At 38.1% G+C, this 17,104-nt stretch overlaps 1 protein-coding gene across 2 annotated transcripts in view; it reads left to right on the top strand.

Annotated features, from left to right (window-relative positions):
- Positions 1–569: 569 nt before the first annotated feature.
- LOC121730117 (MTOR-associated protein MEAK7) overlaps positions 570–17,104 on the top strand; it is a 163,211-nt gene continuing 146,676 nt past the window's right edge. The window contains exons 1-8 of one of the 2 annotated variants that reach the window (XM_042118994.1): positions 570–787; positions 1,229–1,358; positions 8,089–8,221; positions 8,627–8,718; positions 11,578–11,813; positions 12,444–12,571; positions 12,810–12,956; positions 13,629–13,855. In XM_042118994.1, the coding sequence (XP_041974928.1) occupies positions 1,230–1,358; positions 8,089–8,221; positions 8,627–8,718; positions 11,578–11,813; positions 12,444–12,571; positions 12,810–12,956; positions 13,629–13,855 (1,092 nt within the window). In that variant the 5' untranslated portion in view covers positions 570–787; position 1,229. Of the gene's footprint in view, positions 788–1,228; positions 1,392–8,088; positions 8,222–8,626; positions 8,719–11,577; positions 11,814–12,443; positions 12,572–12,809; positions 12,957–13,628; positions 13,856–17,104 lie in introns of both variants that reach the window. The other variant, XM_042118985.1, reaches the window with a different exon arrangement.

The raw sequence follows: 17,104 nt of genomic DNA, 5'->3' as shown, positions 1-17,104 counted from the left end.
CACAAATTCAAGATCCGCCCCTGAAGCGACCATTTTAGCCCCGCTGAAAGTTCGTGTTTGATAATTTTTCGTGAAGCAAAAATTCGTAGTGATTATATTCTCTTTGCAAAAATTATTCTTTCATCCATCATTTTCACCTTTTATTTATTTTTATTTTCATTGAGCCAACAGCTAAGCCTACGAGAATATTCTAATTAGTCTTCTTTTTAGGATCCTAATTAGAACTTCTAAATTTAGTCAAATGGAATAAGCGCTTTAGCTATAAAACTCGCTGTTCATAAACGTCAGTTGTTGGCCGTTAGCTGTAGCGTACGGTTTGCTGCGATTTGCGATTGTTTAAGTCATCTTTGATTGTCGTACATGTGACGTGTCTGTGCAACAACAAATAATTTTAAAAAATAATAGAAAAAAAAAATACGGTCCTTGACAGGTAAAAATTGACATTTGACAGTAAAAAAGTGCCATAAAAGTACCTATGTAAAGTATAAATTGCGAATTGCCAGAAAATTACAAAATGTTCAATAAATAACAGTTTTTTATTATGAAATAATATTATTGGTCCTGTTATTTTAGTATTTTTGAAAGAGTTTAACGTTTTAGTTGTAATAGGTTTTGTAAATATCGTGAATTTGAGATACCTACACAAAGTACCTCAGTGTAATCAACCGTTCAAACGTTTAAAATAGTGCAATGTTTACTTTTTATACTGATTACAGGGCGCTTCAGTAAATATTATGCCCTTTCATTCAGTATAATTGGTACGAAATTATCATACAAGTGCAAATAGGTAAGGATAATAAAACATTCAAAACACGTGACTGTTAGAAAAGTGTAGGCTAGTTTAAATGCACACGAGAACTATACATCCTTATGCCGCAAAAACGCTTATCACTTTGACCACCGTCTATATTGAAAATATTATATTGTTGTAACCGTCGTGATATAACATTTTTAGTGAGACACATCATAAGGCATACGAAAGTCCTTAGTGTCTAACTCTAAACACATTAAGCCGAAGTTACGCGGCGTAAATTCCGCACGATTACGCCCGCAATGTATTTTAATTTGGCAATGACACACTTACGTCGCGTTCCGTCCGCATATTGTATGCGTTTGACATTACGGGCGTAATCATTCAGAATTTACGCCGCGTAACTTCGGCCTAGTGTGTTTAGACACTTATACTGTGTGTGTTATTAACATGAAAATAATATCGTTATATTTGCAGGATGGGTAACACAAGTAAAAAGCTGGCGGCAAAATGTACACTGCTCACAAGGGACGAGCAGAAGTATGTGGCTGCAACATTCCGGACGGCCAGCAAAAACTCGGAGAGGATAAGAGAGGAGGACCTGATCGTGAGTGGCAAACTAGATGCCGTGTCCCTCCAAGTGTGTTCATTTTTTGTTTCATTATTTTTTATTTTGCCTGTTCACTATCATATTGACGGTCACTGCATATAAATTAGACTGTTTTGATACATTGTTTGTATGTACAGACTTCTAATATATTTATTTTCCTTTCTGATCAAAATTAAGAAAATAGAAAATTTAATAAGTGTCATATTTTTTACATTATTTTAATAATAACATTTTTTACTTATTGATACTGTTGGTAGTGAACAGGTAATTTATGTTTAAGTTGGGTTAAAACAGTTAAGTTACATATTTTTTGATTCAATAAAAATAGTTAATATTGTGCTACCTATATTATATAGTATATACTAGTATAGGTTCCCTAGAACATTTTTTTGACTTGATAACTATCAAGCAAATTTTTCTTGAATAGCTGCATTTTGATAAGACAAACAACAATTTCCTATGCGAAAATTCAACAAGGACTTGTTGATTACAGAACCCTAAACAGAATGGAACCCTAACCAGCAGATTTTTTTTATATTTAGGTATTTATATTATTATATAATTTAACAGTAACATTGTCCTATAAATAGAACATTCCATATTTTAGGACCATCAAATTCAAATATTTAATCCTTTCTATCTCTGTTAGCTACCACTTTCGTGAATTTTCACAAAGGAAATTGTTGTTCGTCTTATCAAAATGAAGCTACTCATGAAAGATTAGCTTGATATTGATTGTGTTGTCTAAACTGTCAATCTACTTATGAAAGATTAGCTTGATAATAATCAAGTCAAAAAAATGTACTATACTGGATATAAATTGATTGCATTTTCCAAGTTTTGAATGCTATGCTATCAATGTGATTAAAGGTCCACTCGAGTTAGTATTTCCAATATTGACTATTAACTTTGTGTTCATTTTCACATAACTTTTTTACCTTCTTGCTTTAAAACTTTGTTTCTGAGTAATACTTTGGTTTTGCTGAGTGTTTAAACTTTTACAAGTCCTGTTTCCTTTTTATCCCGCATGGTGTTAATTAAAAAAATTGTAACATGCATCAAAGTCTTAAAATCAAGCTAATGTAATAGAACAAAATCATAAATATATATGACGTCTTGATTACTGTAGAATGTTGTTAATATGTAAGTATGTATGTAATTATAGTACATACTAGCTGTTGCCCGCGACTTCGTCCGCGTTAGCATAGTAGATCACATCCCAAGTATTATTCATTGTACAAAAATATTCAATGTACAGAATTGACTTTCCTACGATTTTATTATATATAGATGTTCCGCGCGGCTTTGCTTGCGTAATTTAGGACTTTCACGCAACCATACATTTTTCCGCAAAAAATAGCCTTTGTTCCTTCACGTGGTCTATTCTTCATGTTTGCCATGTAACATAAAAATTGCTCCAGTAGTTCTTAAGATAATAAGCAATTTCAAATAATTTTCCTCCGTTTTTTCCACATTTTCCTCTATTTCTTTGCTCCTATTAGTCTTAGCGTGATAAAATATAGCCTATAGCCTTCCTCGATAAATGGGCTATCTAACACTGAAAGAATTTTTCAAATTGGACCAGTAGTTCCTGAGATTAGCGCGTTTAAATAAGCCCTTTTCATACAATTTACCCCGTTTTTTCCACATTTTCCTCTATTTCTTGGCTCCTATTAGGTTTAGCGTGATAAAATGTAGCCTATAGCCTTCCTCAATCAATGGACTATCCAACAGTAAAAGAATTTTTAAAATCGGACCAGTAGTTCCTGAGATTAGCGCGTTCAAACAAACAAACAAACAAACTCGGCAGAATTATAATATTCGTATAGATTAGTAACAACCATGTTTTAAAGTTTCTTGTAAAGATACTAGAACATCAAAGATAGTCAAATCTTTTATCTGTTCCTTGGCTCAGCAGACAAAGTATACTAATTAATATTTGTAAGCTGGTGAAATATGGTGATGGTAAAAGTTTATCATAAATGTTAATTTGTGCCTAAAATATTTTGTTGCGTGTTAATCCGTAAACAATTGTGTGTTCTAAACTGTCAAAATGGTTGTTGGTTTTATAAACAGAAATCCTCATTATTTTTATCTTTCAGCAATGCGCATGTATTGGTAATGCAGCAAGGGCATAAACATAATATCGCAACTAGTCTACCTTATTTTAAAGACCCATTTAAAAACAGGCAGGCTTCGTAGCACCAGTCACCTGTGCATCTGTTTTCTGAATTCCTGGCTATTTTAAATTTTAATACTTTTTAATGGGCAATATCTCTATCGACATGAGAAAGTGAGTCAAACACATCATAATATTAGTCCAGATGCCTATTAAAGATGTTTATGGGGCGGGGTGTGGTGTAGACAGCGTCTGCGAAATTGTCTGCCGCGCCCGTAGGCGTGCGAACGATGAAAAACTGTTCAGAATAGGTAATTGAGTGCAGAAACAATACATACAAGTATAAACAAAGTTAAAAAAATTCAAGATATTTTTGGAATATATACTTACCTACTGATGATGGTAATCTTAACTTTCGATCACGTTAGCATTCAAACAAGAATATTTGCTACGATACCACAGGCAGATATGCATACAGACATGTTAAATATAATATGTAATATTATGTCGCAGTTGACTGGTTAAAAAAAACAGGACAAAGGTCAAAGGGCTAGCTGTTTGATTGAACGGCTATTTAAACCAATTGGCTGCGACATATACATATATATACATGGGCTTCTATCTATGTTTCAGCCATTTCGTGCGGAACACTTCTTGCGCTAGTGTAATTCGTACTTGGCTGGTTTTTATTAGTCTCAGACACAGACAGAAATAATGAATAGCAGGAAACATCTCACTTCTCTCTCACGAAACGCATCATAATATGGGTCCCATGAAATATTTTTGTATTACTCAGTTTTTATTATGGATGTAGCTTAACGGCCGTTCCCAATATTTGATCTATCTCTGGTTTTGCCCAACGAGAGATAGTAATAGCTCACAATTGACTTAAATTATATGTCTCTAATGTCTAATTTGAGCTATTCCTATCTCTAGTAGGGCCAAACCAGAGATAGATCAAATATTGGGAACCGCCGTTAGTCAGTAGATTATCTAAAACAATCGATCTTACAACGGTTAGATGGGTATACTAAAGAAAAGCACGTGATAAACATACGACACTGCTGTTTAAATTTAGCCTTGGTGACTCACCAAAATCTATCACCTTGGTACTTCGTTTTGGGCTTGTTGACTTAGGTACATAACTTTTTTAACTGTCGGTTTCTTAATTCAAAACAGGGTCTTCCTTAATGGGAAGGGCGGGACATTGGAGAGTCCTTGTTATGTCTCACGAATATATGGGAAAGTGACCCAGCAATATAAACTCAAACTCAAAATTTTTTATTCAGAATAAATTTTTTCAAATATTCTCTGAATGTCGGGGCTACACAGATGCCTACCACCGGTTCGGGAACTAACCCGGCGAGAAGAACCGGCGTAAGAAACTCGCACGGGGCCATCTTTTTCTAAAAAGATGGAAAATTACAAAAAATATATTATAAAATAACAGTGTCATTATGACTAAATAAAATACAACGAGTGTACAATTATTATACATATTATAATGAAACAGCTCTGCAGGGGGCGACCTTATTCCCATGGTGTACTATCATTCATGAAATCAGTAACTTTATAGTACGCTTTGGTACACAAGCGTTCTTTAACAACTTTTTTAAATCTATTAATTGAGAGATTTTGAACGATTTCTGGGATCTTATTATAAAGGCGTATACATTGACCTTTAAAAGAATTTTTGACTTTAGTAAGTCTAGTCACCGGAATTTCAAGCTTATGTTTATTACGAGTATTTCTCCCATGGGTATCACATTTTTTCGTGAATTGATATATATTCTTTTTAACATATAATACATTTGATAGGACATATTGAGAAGCAACAGTTAAGATTCCAGTTTCCTTAAATTTTATACGGATCCTCCTTGCATATTATCCTCCTGCCAATATATTATTTTTCTCTAGATATGCTTCCTGCTAATAAAAGTCCTATCAAAATATTTTTAATACTTGTATATGCCTTCTGTAGACCATGTCAGATTCTAAACCTCCATTGCTCAACAACATCATCAACGGTGCGCGAAGATGAAAGTTTTGTTTTGCTGCCGTGCTAGCATACGCCAACGAAATATCTCACTCTACACATTTTCTCTATGTTAACTGGTTTATCTCTTTATCTCTATTGACCCTAACATGACATACATTTTGTCTCGTACGTCTGTCGTCAAAATTAGAGATAATTTTGTTTTTTTTATATGTGCAATTTTTTTCTATATACTCACGAACTATATACGAACGAAAAATTTATTTATCGAGTCTCGACGTATGCATGTTAGCGAAAAAGAGATATATATCGATATCGACAATATCAGTACGCTCGAGAGTGAGATATCCACGAGATATCTCGTTGGCGTATGCTAGGGGGGCTGGTCAATATTTTTACTGTCTTCTTCGTAATCTTCAGGTCTTTCTTAGGTTCGAAACATCGAAGCAAGCCCGTATTATATCACACTGTATGTTCGTATTACCCTAAGGGTTGATTCAGACCGCAACGCGACGCGTAGATGCATTTTTAAATTTGTATGGATTTGACAGATTTCAATTGCCCCAGACGTCTTGCGAATCTGTCAAATCCATACTAATTTAGAAATGCGTCTACGCGTCGCGTTGCGGTCTGAATTGGCCCTAAGGGGCAGTGTTAGCATTCGGGGAGTAAAGAAAGTATCGATGGCATATCAAGGGGCCGCGCCTTCCCTTACAAAATTTCCTGCAAAAGGTTCAGGTCCTGCAAAATTTGTGTATAATATGAGCTACAGCTTATAGCCATGTTCGATTCAGGGGTTTGTAGCGTCTGTTAGACGTACGTTGTCTGTTATTTCGCACTCTGGAGGTCAACCCATGGCCCTGATTGCTAGATTTTCCCGCTTATGGTTCAACCGGAGGCAGTTTACTTGTACTACAGCTGATGAATAACATCGTGTACAGTGTACTACGTATTTACACGTTAGTCTCGAAGTGCAGTCTCACACGAGGCCAAAGCACGAATTTAATTAGTAATAAATACAGTTTAACGTTTCCTGTGTAAACGCTGATTAAAGCTCATAGCTGAGTTCTATTTCGAAGTTCAATTTTGCTGGTCGTAAATCAAAATGTGCAAACACTGTGGCGGTGTGGCCGCAAACCGACGGAGGAAAATAATTTACACTAGACGATGCCCGCAACTCCGTTGCGCCAAAATTAGTTTAACGCGCGGGAACCGCACATTTTTCCGGGATGAAAAGTATCCTATGTCCTTTCCCGAGACTCAAGGTATCTCCATGCCAAATTTCAGCAAAATCGGCCCAGCGGTTTGGCCGTGAAGAGGTAACAGACAGACAGACAGATAGACAGACACACTTTCGCATTTATAATATTAGTATGGAAGTATGGATTATAATCGACAGGAGTGAACTAACTGACGAGTTATTGCTGACAGATTTTGGCGACATTACATAATTAATATGTAAGTACTTCAATTTTGCCAGAAGGGTTGATTAGGTTGAGGATGTTTTTGATTTTGTTTTTTTGAAGATTGTTTGATGTTTATAGTGCTTGCCGATATTGAATAGAATCTGGCGATGTGGTAAAGAAGAGGTCTGCCGGCTGTCGCTAACCAGCAGTTCGCTGCAACCTTAGCGCGAGTCGCGACGTTTTCGTATGGTTTGATAGGTGAACTGTGAAGTCTGGAGAAGTGACAGTTGGGGGCTGCTGTTAGTTTTGCTCAAATCCAAGACTCTTGGATATGAGTAATGTACTGCAATTTGAGCTCAGTAATCACTAATGCAGCAGCAGTGGACGACTATAGGCTGATATGATGATGATGATGAATCACTAATGAGTAACGAATGTTCAGCTTTAAAATTGGGAGATCTGTCTTTGGCCATGAAATTGCGACTTTGCCAAGGCGACGCGATCCGTCTTCACGCCTACTGACCTTAGATGTTCTACATCAAAAAATGTTTGGTTTAATTGTCTTCGGTGTATTTATAGGTGTTGGCGGCAGGCGGCGCGCTAATGGACGCCTGAGCGATGTTGTTGTAAACACGCACGCGTTGTTTATTTGCGCGGGAAACAATGGCGGAAAAATCGGCCATCGGTGGTTCTGGTCAGCGTCACATCTGCTTTGCCTTAAACTTGATTAATCGATGTTAATCACGGTTTTATTTGCGTGAAGAATCGATTGAAAATTAGGTATACAAGGTTAGGAGTAGAAACGTGATCAAGCGATATCTAAACTCTTGGGATATTAGAAATAGATTTTACGTATAAGCATATTTTCCACATCATATGGGACTGGCGCGAGAGTTCCATACCACAATGCATTGATAATTGATATTGACAAACACCCAGAAGGTAGTCCCAGCCCGATAGAAAAGAAGCGTTCTGCGTTCTATTAGCGCAATCACATAAATGGAAATACTTACAGATGTTTACAGTTTACAACTCGCAGATATTACCTAAGGGGTTAGCCAATCTGCCATTTTGTTCATTTTATTCCACAACAAACATTTTATTGTGGTCACGCCAAGCGCTACGCTGTAAACCCAAGCGATACATATTTGCGCATCACACCAGATGATCGGTGCCATCTTTCCTCATAGTATTTTTGACCTGCAGAAATTCTGGGGTCCGCAAATGGATCCGCGGCTGGCGCAGTACCTCACCAACTTCCTGTTCGGCAGCGGCCAGCAGAAGGCGCAGAGCGTCGACTTCAACCGCTTCGCCGAGCTCTACGTCTTCAACGTTAGAGGTGAGACACTTTTTTTCGCAACAGCAATAAGGGCCTCTGCTAGTTGACGGTGTGTTTGCTTTAGCCAGCGGAGGCCCCAAGAGTCTTACACCAAAATGATGGCAGCCGAGACGCGATGCTTTATTTTCGAAAGCAGCGATTCACGACGCTAATGTTATACTATTGTTTAAAAATATTTTTTTTGCTATGGCAAAGATAGCTTCATTCTCGGTGCTCAAATTTCAACCTGCATCAGGCTAAGCAGCGCACCATGCAATTTATATTAAGTGCCGCATCGCGTCTCGTCTCGATGCAAACGCTACTAAAATTTCTGCACTATCAAGTACCCAATTTGTCTGGAGTAACCTGTATAATACAGTAGGTCTAGGCGTAATTGGTTAACTGGAGTATCATGATGGTTTTTAGGCACGGTGGAGGAGCGTCTGATCGCGACGTACAACTGTCTGGGCATGGACTACAGCGAGGAGGCGGAACTGCCCTACCAGCTGCTCAAGGAAGTAAGTCAAGTTATTAAGTTACTAGCGACCCGCCCCGGCTTCGCAAGGGTATAAAATATACATACAATAGCCTATGTCAGTCACTGAAAAAATGATTAAAATCGATTCAGTAGTTTTGATTTGTATTCATTACTACCCGTGGTCCGCATTAATGGACGGTACCGCCGCAAAAGCTACGGCCCGCAATTTTTAAATCAGTAATAATATCTTCGAAAATATTCATTTAAATCATACGCTGTAAAGGGCTACATAGATCTATATTAAATCAACAATGTATTTAAAGTATTTAATTGAATAAGGATTAATGCCGTATTGATTAAAATCGCTTCGAAAATTAGCCATTATTTGTAGTAAAAAGTAAATGACAAAAAAATGTTATCGCGAAATTTTCTGTAGGCCTTTTCATTGTGTACAATACTTAGTACATTATTTTGTTAAATCTCGTAGGGTTCAGCCTGTGTTTGCAACGTAAGAGGAAAATGTAATTATTTACGACATCCACCACAAATATTACAGTATTTCTCCACTATTAAGTGATTGTTATTATACTAATAAACCTTCCTCTTTAATCACTCTATCTATTAAAGAAAACTGCATCAAAATCCGTTGCGTAGTTTCAAAGATTAAAGGGAACAAAGGGATATGAGGACAGAAAAAGCGATTTTGTATTATACTATATAGTGATTTGGCGCACCGTGCAGATAGAGAGTAGAGCACGAGGAAGGACTACATTTTAGGCATTTTAGGCTACATTTTTTGCGGAAATATATTGTATGGATAATGGATTGGTGTCCGCGGATAATTCCCATTTACGCGAGCCGCCGAGCGGAAGGAATTTTTATTGTCATGAATGCCTAATGCCTATGCTATTTTTTATCACACTTTTGTCTTCGCTCGTTTTGTAGAAATAATATTGTGTAAATTTTACGCGGTACATCAAACTATCCATCAACATCTTTCAACACGACCACATCGAATTTTTAAATCTTTACGTCACCGTGATCAATGTAGTTTCGCATAAACAGTTTGTGTGTTATGACTTGTGGTAAATGAAAAGATTAAAGTTTTCCAACGGCACCTAATTCTATTTGTTAACATCTCATATTCATGTTCAAATCAATATTGAAATTAAAACGTTTTGAGTCTTTATAATATGATGTAATGTTTAATGTAGTTTTGCCGTGGTTTTATATTGGATTTATCTAGATCAAAATGATTTTATTCATCGGATCAAAGTTAGTAATCCTTATGAGGCTTCCTCACTGTGAGTACTTAACTTTGAGTGAAAGTAAAAGAGAAAAAAGTGCATTGATGTTATAAGATGTTACATACATGTTGTCGGTTCTCCTCCTTTACTGATCTCTGTAATGTTACATTACACGCGAATGCTCTGCAGTGAGGATGCATATCGAAATATCCTAATTCACAATGTAAAAATATGATGATGATGATAGCCTCTTATTCTGCCTTCAAGCTATAAGATGTCTCGAAGGTCAGTGTGCCTCTCGGCATAGGCCTCCTCCAGCCTTTTCCACTCAGTTCTGTCTAGTTCTACTCTTCTCCAGTGGCGTCCAGCTGTTAATGCTAGATCATCTCCCCATCTGGTTTGTTGGCGACCTCTACTCCGTTTACCATCTCTCGGGTACCAGCGAGTGATGGCTGTGCTCCATTTATTTTGTTTGTCTCTTAGCCATGTGTCCGGCCCATCTCCACTTTCTTTGGTCTATTTGAGTAAGTATGTCTATTACTTTTGTTTTTTCTCTTATTGTAGTGTTTCTGATCCTGTCTTGTCTCTTTATACCAAGCATGCTTCTCTCCATGGATCTCTGGCATCATTCCAACTTTTCTCTGTGTTGTTTTGTGAGGGCCCAGGTTTCACAGCCATATGTTATAACGGGTAGGATACAGGTGTTGAATGCTTTCTTTTTTACGGTTAAACTCATGTCAGATTTAAATATTTCTTTGAGCGACCAGTACTTCTTCCAACCATTTGCAATTCTACGGTTGACTTCTTTTGTGGTCTGGTTTTCATGGGAGATTAGTTGTCCAAGGTAGATGTAATCTTTTACGTATTCGAGAGATTGATCGTCAACTTTTATGGTGATTTGCTTGGAGTTTGTAAGTACTTTGGTTTTGTCCTTTATTCATGCTGAGGCCTACTTTTTTGCTTTCTGTGTCAAGAGCTTTTATTGTTTCAAGGTTGTTTGGGGTTTCTTCAAAGATAATTATATCGTCAGCAAATCTTATTAGGTATATGTTTTTGATGATATCAGTATAAGTAACGGGTATGCCTTGCTGGTCTAGGCTTTTCCAGATCGCTTTATGACTTATGCTGTCGAAGGCCTTTGAGTAATCAATGAATGCCATATACAGTTCCTTCTTGTATTCATTGTACTTCTCTATTATCTGCTTTACTGTGTGTATGTGGTCTAACGTAGAAAAGTTTTTCCTGAATCCTGCTTGCTCTTTCGGTTGACTTTCATCCAGCTGTTTGTTGATTCTGTCTAAGATAACTTTAAAGAAGACCTTGTAGATATTTGACAAGAGACTTATTGGTCTGTAGCTCCCTAAGTCTTCTTTAGAACCTTTCTTGTGTATTAAGATGATATGCGATGTTTTCCATTGCTTCGGTATTGTGCAGGTCTTTAGTATGTCGTTAAATATTGTGGTAAGAACAGGTACGAGTTCACTGATGGTGCCTTTTAGGATTTCGTTTGGTACTTTGTCTGGGCCTGGGGCTCTCTCCATTTTTTGTAAATGTAAATTTCATGTAAAAATATAGACCCGTCTTTAATATTTCTAGTCTAATAGGTAATGCATGTGATATCTTTTAGCTACAATTCATTATTTTTGTTTCAGTATTGCGAGAGCATAGTCTCCACTTATATCAAGATGGTGAAGGGTGGAGCTGGGGGTGGGGCTGGGGGCGGGGCCGGGGGCGGGACGTGCGCGGCGCGCGGCGCCCGCTGGCTGGAGAAGGGGTTCCGTGCGGGCGCGTCGCAGGTGCAGGCGCTGGGCGAGGCGGCCGCCGCCAGCGCCGCGCCGGACCTCGACGCGCCGCACCACGTATGCAGCGCCAGCCAGCTCACTAAGTGGTGAGTATTGTTGTTAATGTTGGTTAGAATAACTGTACAGTGCAGCTTGGCCGAGTGTACTAAATATGAACTGCGCGATTCCCGCGCACGGCGCAGAAACCGTGCGGTTAAGTGTGAACATTGTAATACAACGCCGTAATAAGCTGCGAGCGGTTAAACGCATGGGTCCAAACTGCGCGGTTCCCGCTGTGTCTGAACAAGCACGTCAAGGTATGACTAGAACTTATATGGTTTTGGTAAGTCACTATTGTTTGCCACTTAGAACGCTTTCGCACTATAACCGATCCGAATTAGGTCCGAACCCTCGAGAATACTAGTGATCGGATATTAATATTTCAAAACGTGAATCTCGGGATCCGATGTAGTGCGAAAGCATTATCTCGTTTTGATATTATAAAAATCTGACTTAACTTCTTCACGTCGAGTGGCGACCATTTACACTAAGCAAGTTGGTGAACAGGAGTATGCGATATATTTGATGGAGGCTGTACACACTTCTGACGAGATCCTCGGCCGTACATGTTTTCCTCGCGAGAGCCAACGAGACAAGGACGAGAGCGTCTCTGTCTCGGGGTGTCTCGACGATTGTGTACAGCCGCAATAACCTCTATACCATAACGGTGTCCACAGGCTGCAGTCGAACATCCTGCTGAGGCAACTGGCGGAGTTGGTGTTCGAGACGCTGTACGGCGTGCGACGCGCCGACGACGCGCCCGCCCCGCATCCCGCAGCGCCCTCCCTCATACCCGCGCCCGACGGTACGCATAATATACATAATATTATATAGCTTGTCAAAAAAGTGAAGACGCCGAACATAATTTTTAAATCACATAAAAAGTACAAAAACCTTATATATGCAAATAAAAAAGGTGTCAGAGCGTTAATATTTAAAGTGGACAAACGTTCAATGTGTTATAGGACTGCGAAAAAAAATCCGCGCGGTTAAAATTCGCAGTGCGGACAGTCCCTAACGAGAGTAAATAAAATGTGGTGCAGGTCTGGAGGCGATGCCTGACTACCCGGCGTTCACGGACCTGTCGCACGTAGTGTGGATCAACAGCCACCTGCCGCAGCAGCACCGGCACCGCTGGCGGTTCCTCTTCTCCACGCACATACACGGCGAGAGCTTCTCCACTATGACCGGTCAGTACCGACCTGCTGACACTAGAGAGTTTGCTGTACACCGAACCGTTTTGTCGCGGCTGTGTCGTGTCGTGCTTTTGCGACGTATTTGCTGCGCGGGCGGTCGGCGAGTGATTTTAGGACGGGAGGGCTCTCCGTCCTAAAATCGCTCGCCAACCGCTAGTATGATAAGGCCTTTCTATCGCTTAGATGCGTTGTTGATGAGCCACACAAAGTCTGCGGTCTTTTACAAGCTGTTGTCGTTCTTGATTTACACAATATAAACCTACCTTTCAAAATAATACTATGAGTTGAGTAAGCGTTGAATCGATGTACGAGTACCTTGAAGGCGAAACCACGCTAGGCGTAACTAAACTGTAACGGAACGAGGTGACACGCTGCCGCGTAGTGCGACATACTTTATGTTTGGCTGTGACGTGCTGCATGATGCATTGCCTAGTGCTATCTCACCTCATAAATATGATATGAGACACGCGGGAGCGGGGCCAGTCAAAGTCGAGCTCATAGAACTTGCAGGCCGTAAATTTCGCAGTACTTTTGACATCCATAATTATTCATTTACGTGAATCAAGGCACAATACGTCTTTTTATAAAATTGTAGAATATGAAAACAATATCTCGTTATTTTCATATAAGTACCTTAGTATTTATATATCTATAATCACGTTTCAGGTCGTATAATCGACCAGGGTCCGTCGATAGTGATAGTGGAGGACTCGAGCGGGTACATATTCGGGGGGTACGCGCCGGCGTCGTGGGCGTTCGGCCCCGCCTTCGCCGGCAGCGACGAGTCGTTCCTGTTCACGTGCGCGCCGCGCATGCGCGTCTACCCCGCCACCGGCTACAACGACCACTACCAGTACCTCAACCACCACACCAAAACGCTGCCCAACGGCCTGGTGAGTAGCGCTTGTACTAGTAGATTCGAGTAACTGTGTCAATTTTTTTTCCAATTCTACTAAATTTGACCCGAATAGATGCATACCGTATACTTTATGCAAAAAGGGGCCTGAATACATGCAAGAATTAAGAAATGCCAATCATTGTCAACCAGGGGCGTCGCTAGGATTCTATATAGTGGGGGAGGGGGTCTATTTTTTCTAGACCTTCTCTTTCCATACCTTTATCTTTCCAAAATTTTTCCGCTTCATGCTCAAATAGAGGAAGATCATAGTACTGGCAGAACTCTTGCGATTTTTCTTTAAATTCAACCGGTGATATATTTAGCATCGAATTTGGATGTAACGACGTTAAACTTAAAGCTGGTCAATGTTCATTAGAAAATCTAAATAAGGAATGTTAACTGACCGCTTCCGAAAATTACATAAACTTTCAGCTGGGCGATTGGACCGATGTTGCTGGCGACATGCAATACACGTGAGATTTGCAAATCAGTGCCAATGGTATTTGCAATTCTATGTAAAATATCTAAAATAGTCTGACTCTCTTCGTCTGCTTTATCGCGATGATCTTTAATAACAGAAATAATTCTCTTGATATGATTCATGCACGTGTACATATCGATAGCCTTCGATTGTAATGCATTGGCAACAGGTTCCAATATACCTGAATATTTGGCTATCAATGTAACGCATATAATGAATACTGATTTAGTAGCAACAAGCAGCAGAATGTAACTGATAAGCATTTTTCGTTGCAGCACCATTTCCTTCTGTAGATATATTTGCAAGTCCATTAATAAACATACATAAAGCCGGAATATTTGGAACATATTTTCTTCTTAAAGAAGGTTCTCGGATAAAATTTATAATATCATTTATCGTGCCGATTGTGTTCCGTATTTATAGCACTTGATTCAAATAATTTATTACTAAATTAAGCCTGTGGCTTGCACAATGAAAATATAACGTTTTTTTATATTTCTCTCTCAGTTTTTTCTGAATGCCGCCAACACCCATCGTAATCTTGACTAATGCACCTATCAGGTTCAAGTCCTACGTTTTCTAAAAACTTATCAGTTGCTTATGCTATAGCATTAGCATCAATTGCAATCAATTCTACGAATCCCAGAAATTCTTGTGGGATCATATTTGTACCTTCGTCATAAAAACGGATTCCAATAGAAAGCTGCTCTCTTCCAGCTATGTCACATGACTCATCTGCTATTCAGACACTATACGCATAAGCTTTCTTTGCAACCTGTATTCTAACATTCTTTACAACCAAGCTGCACAAATGAATAATTTAATTTTGAATATATGGGGAAGTATACATCGCATTTTTTGCCATGTTCCAAGTGCTGTTTCAAATCTTGATCGCCAGATTGAAGGTCTTCAAGAACGCCTTCATGATTTTCTTTACCCCTCAAAGCCAAGTCATGAGTGCCACAAAAATAACTGATGATATTATAGATGCCATTATTTTTTTATTCTCTATTTCTTTATGATGAGCCGTGTTCATCAGTAATATATCCACAGGCATTTGCTCTGATAAACATTTTTGCATCGTTGACTGCCGATTTATGAGATTGCGATGAGACATGCAAGGACGCTATCACAAAAATTATGACAAAAATTAGCAGGTCAGTACGAATATCGACGTTAAGGACATTAAAATAAAATTCAATATCAGCGCGCCTTGTACAGTGGCGGTTACGACGCTCGTCGCGTTCTTGATACGGCGAAAATGTATGAAGAAATTTGAGAGCGTTTCTTATTTTTCTTATAAATGCAAATGATATTTATTTTTATATAAAATATTTAGCTATTCGTATAGGCCATAGGGGACTAAATAAGCAAAAATTTTTTTGTATAAGTATTTATTTTCTTAAGTTCAGTGTATTAAGCTATAATTGTACCTAATCAAACCCCATTTATTTAATATTTTTAGACAAAAGTTATCCAAATATAATAAATAATAATATATTATTAGGCCTGCTTTAACCACTGTTACAATTTTTGCTTATATTGGATTTACACGCTGTATTTACATTACTTTATGGGTACTTATGTTAAAGTTTTACATTTTAATAATCAGGAATTAAATAACTTATTCTAGAATTTTGTAGTTTATACCAGTCACCCTCTGTAATTCAAAAATCACATTATTAGTAAGATTGAAATGTAGGTAACGTTACTTATTACATGATTATTAAGAGTAAAAGAGTAAAGGTACACTCTTAATTTTGTAAAAGGCATTAACAAAGAAATTATTCTTCTGCTTCGGTGTCATTTAGTGCAGTGTTTTTTTTTGTCTAAATCAGTTTCTGCTTGGTGATCTTGATTTCTCTGGTTCCATTCAATGTTACTAGACGGCCCAGCTAAAGGATCATCAGGTATATTCATCTTTAATTTAGGTGCAGCTTTTTTGGTTCTCCTGTTTTCTTGAAGCTCTTTTATTTTTATTAAGTTTCCTTATAACAGAATTTTTTAAGACAATTTTGAAAAATTTTTCGCAGTATAAGTTTTATCCCATGAACGTACTAAATCACAGAAAAAGTTTAGGATGTGCATAATATATCCTTCTAGTCCATTTTTTTCCTCTTCACGCCTCTGCTTCCGCCTGTCCAAGAGCACTTACATAAGAATTCTCGAGGAAAGAATAAATCCAACTAGAGATCGCCCAATGGTCGAAATTCGACCTTAGTTTCAACGACATTAGGACTAGTACCTATATTTTGTAAAAAATATGACTTTATCATTTTTTTTCAACTCTTGTCTCTGGGACTTAGCTGATCTCAGACTGGCCGTGTAAGCATAGCATTGTCTAATAGTATCTTAGATTCAATAAAAAAAACTATAATCCATTTTTAATTTGTCAACTTGTTGTCAACACTGTTGACTTCAACCATAAATAAAAGAGTATAATTCGTATGTATAGGCTTGTCACTCAAAAATCTGTCATTTTTCCTAGTAGTAGTGTCGTAGTGTGTGTAACGTTTTATTTGTTAAAAATGTATATGATAAAAGCATAATTTTAAAATAATATTAGCTCGATGCACTCCTTCACCATATAAACTATAACTGTGCGAAATTTCATGCACCTACGTTTCCCCATTTTTCGTAAAAAGGGTTACAAAGTTTTTCTCTCACATATTAATAAATCCAATACTTTGATGCACATGTTCATGTGCCTTTATCCGACTGTGAAGTGTGAGCATATACAAAAGACTACTGCTTTAACATTTT

This window comes from Aricia agestis, chromosome 1 (genome assembly GCF_905147365.1).
Source record: "Aricia agestis chromosome 1, ilAriAges1.1, whole genome shotgun sequence".
Lineage (NCBI taxonomy): Eukaryota > Metazoa > Arthropoda > Insecta > Lepidoptera > Lycaenidae > Aricia > Aricia agestis.
Note: the sequence above shows the minus strand (reverse complement) of the source record. Positions and strands in the feature narration are given on the sequence as shown.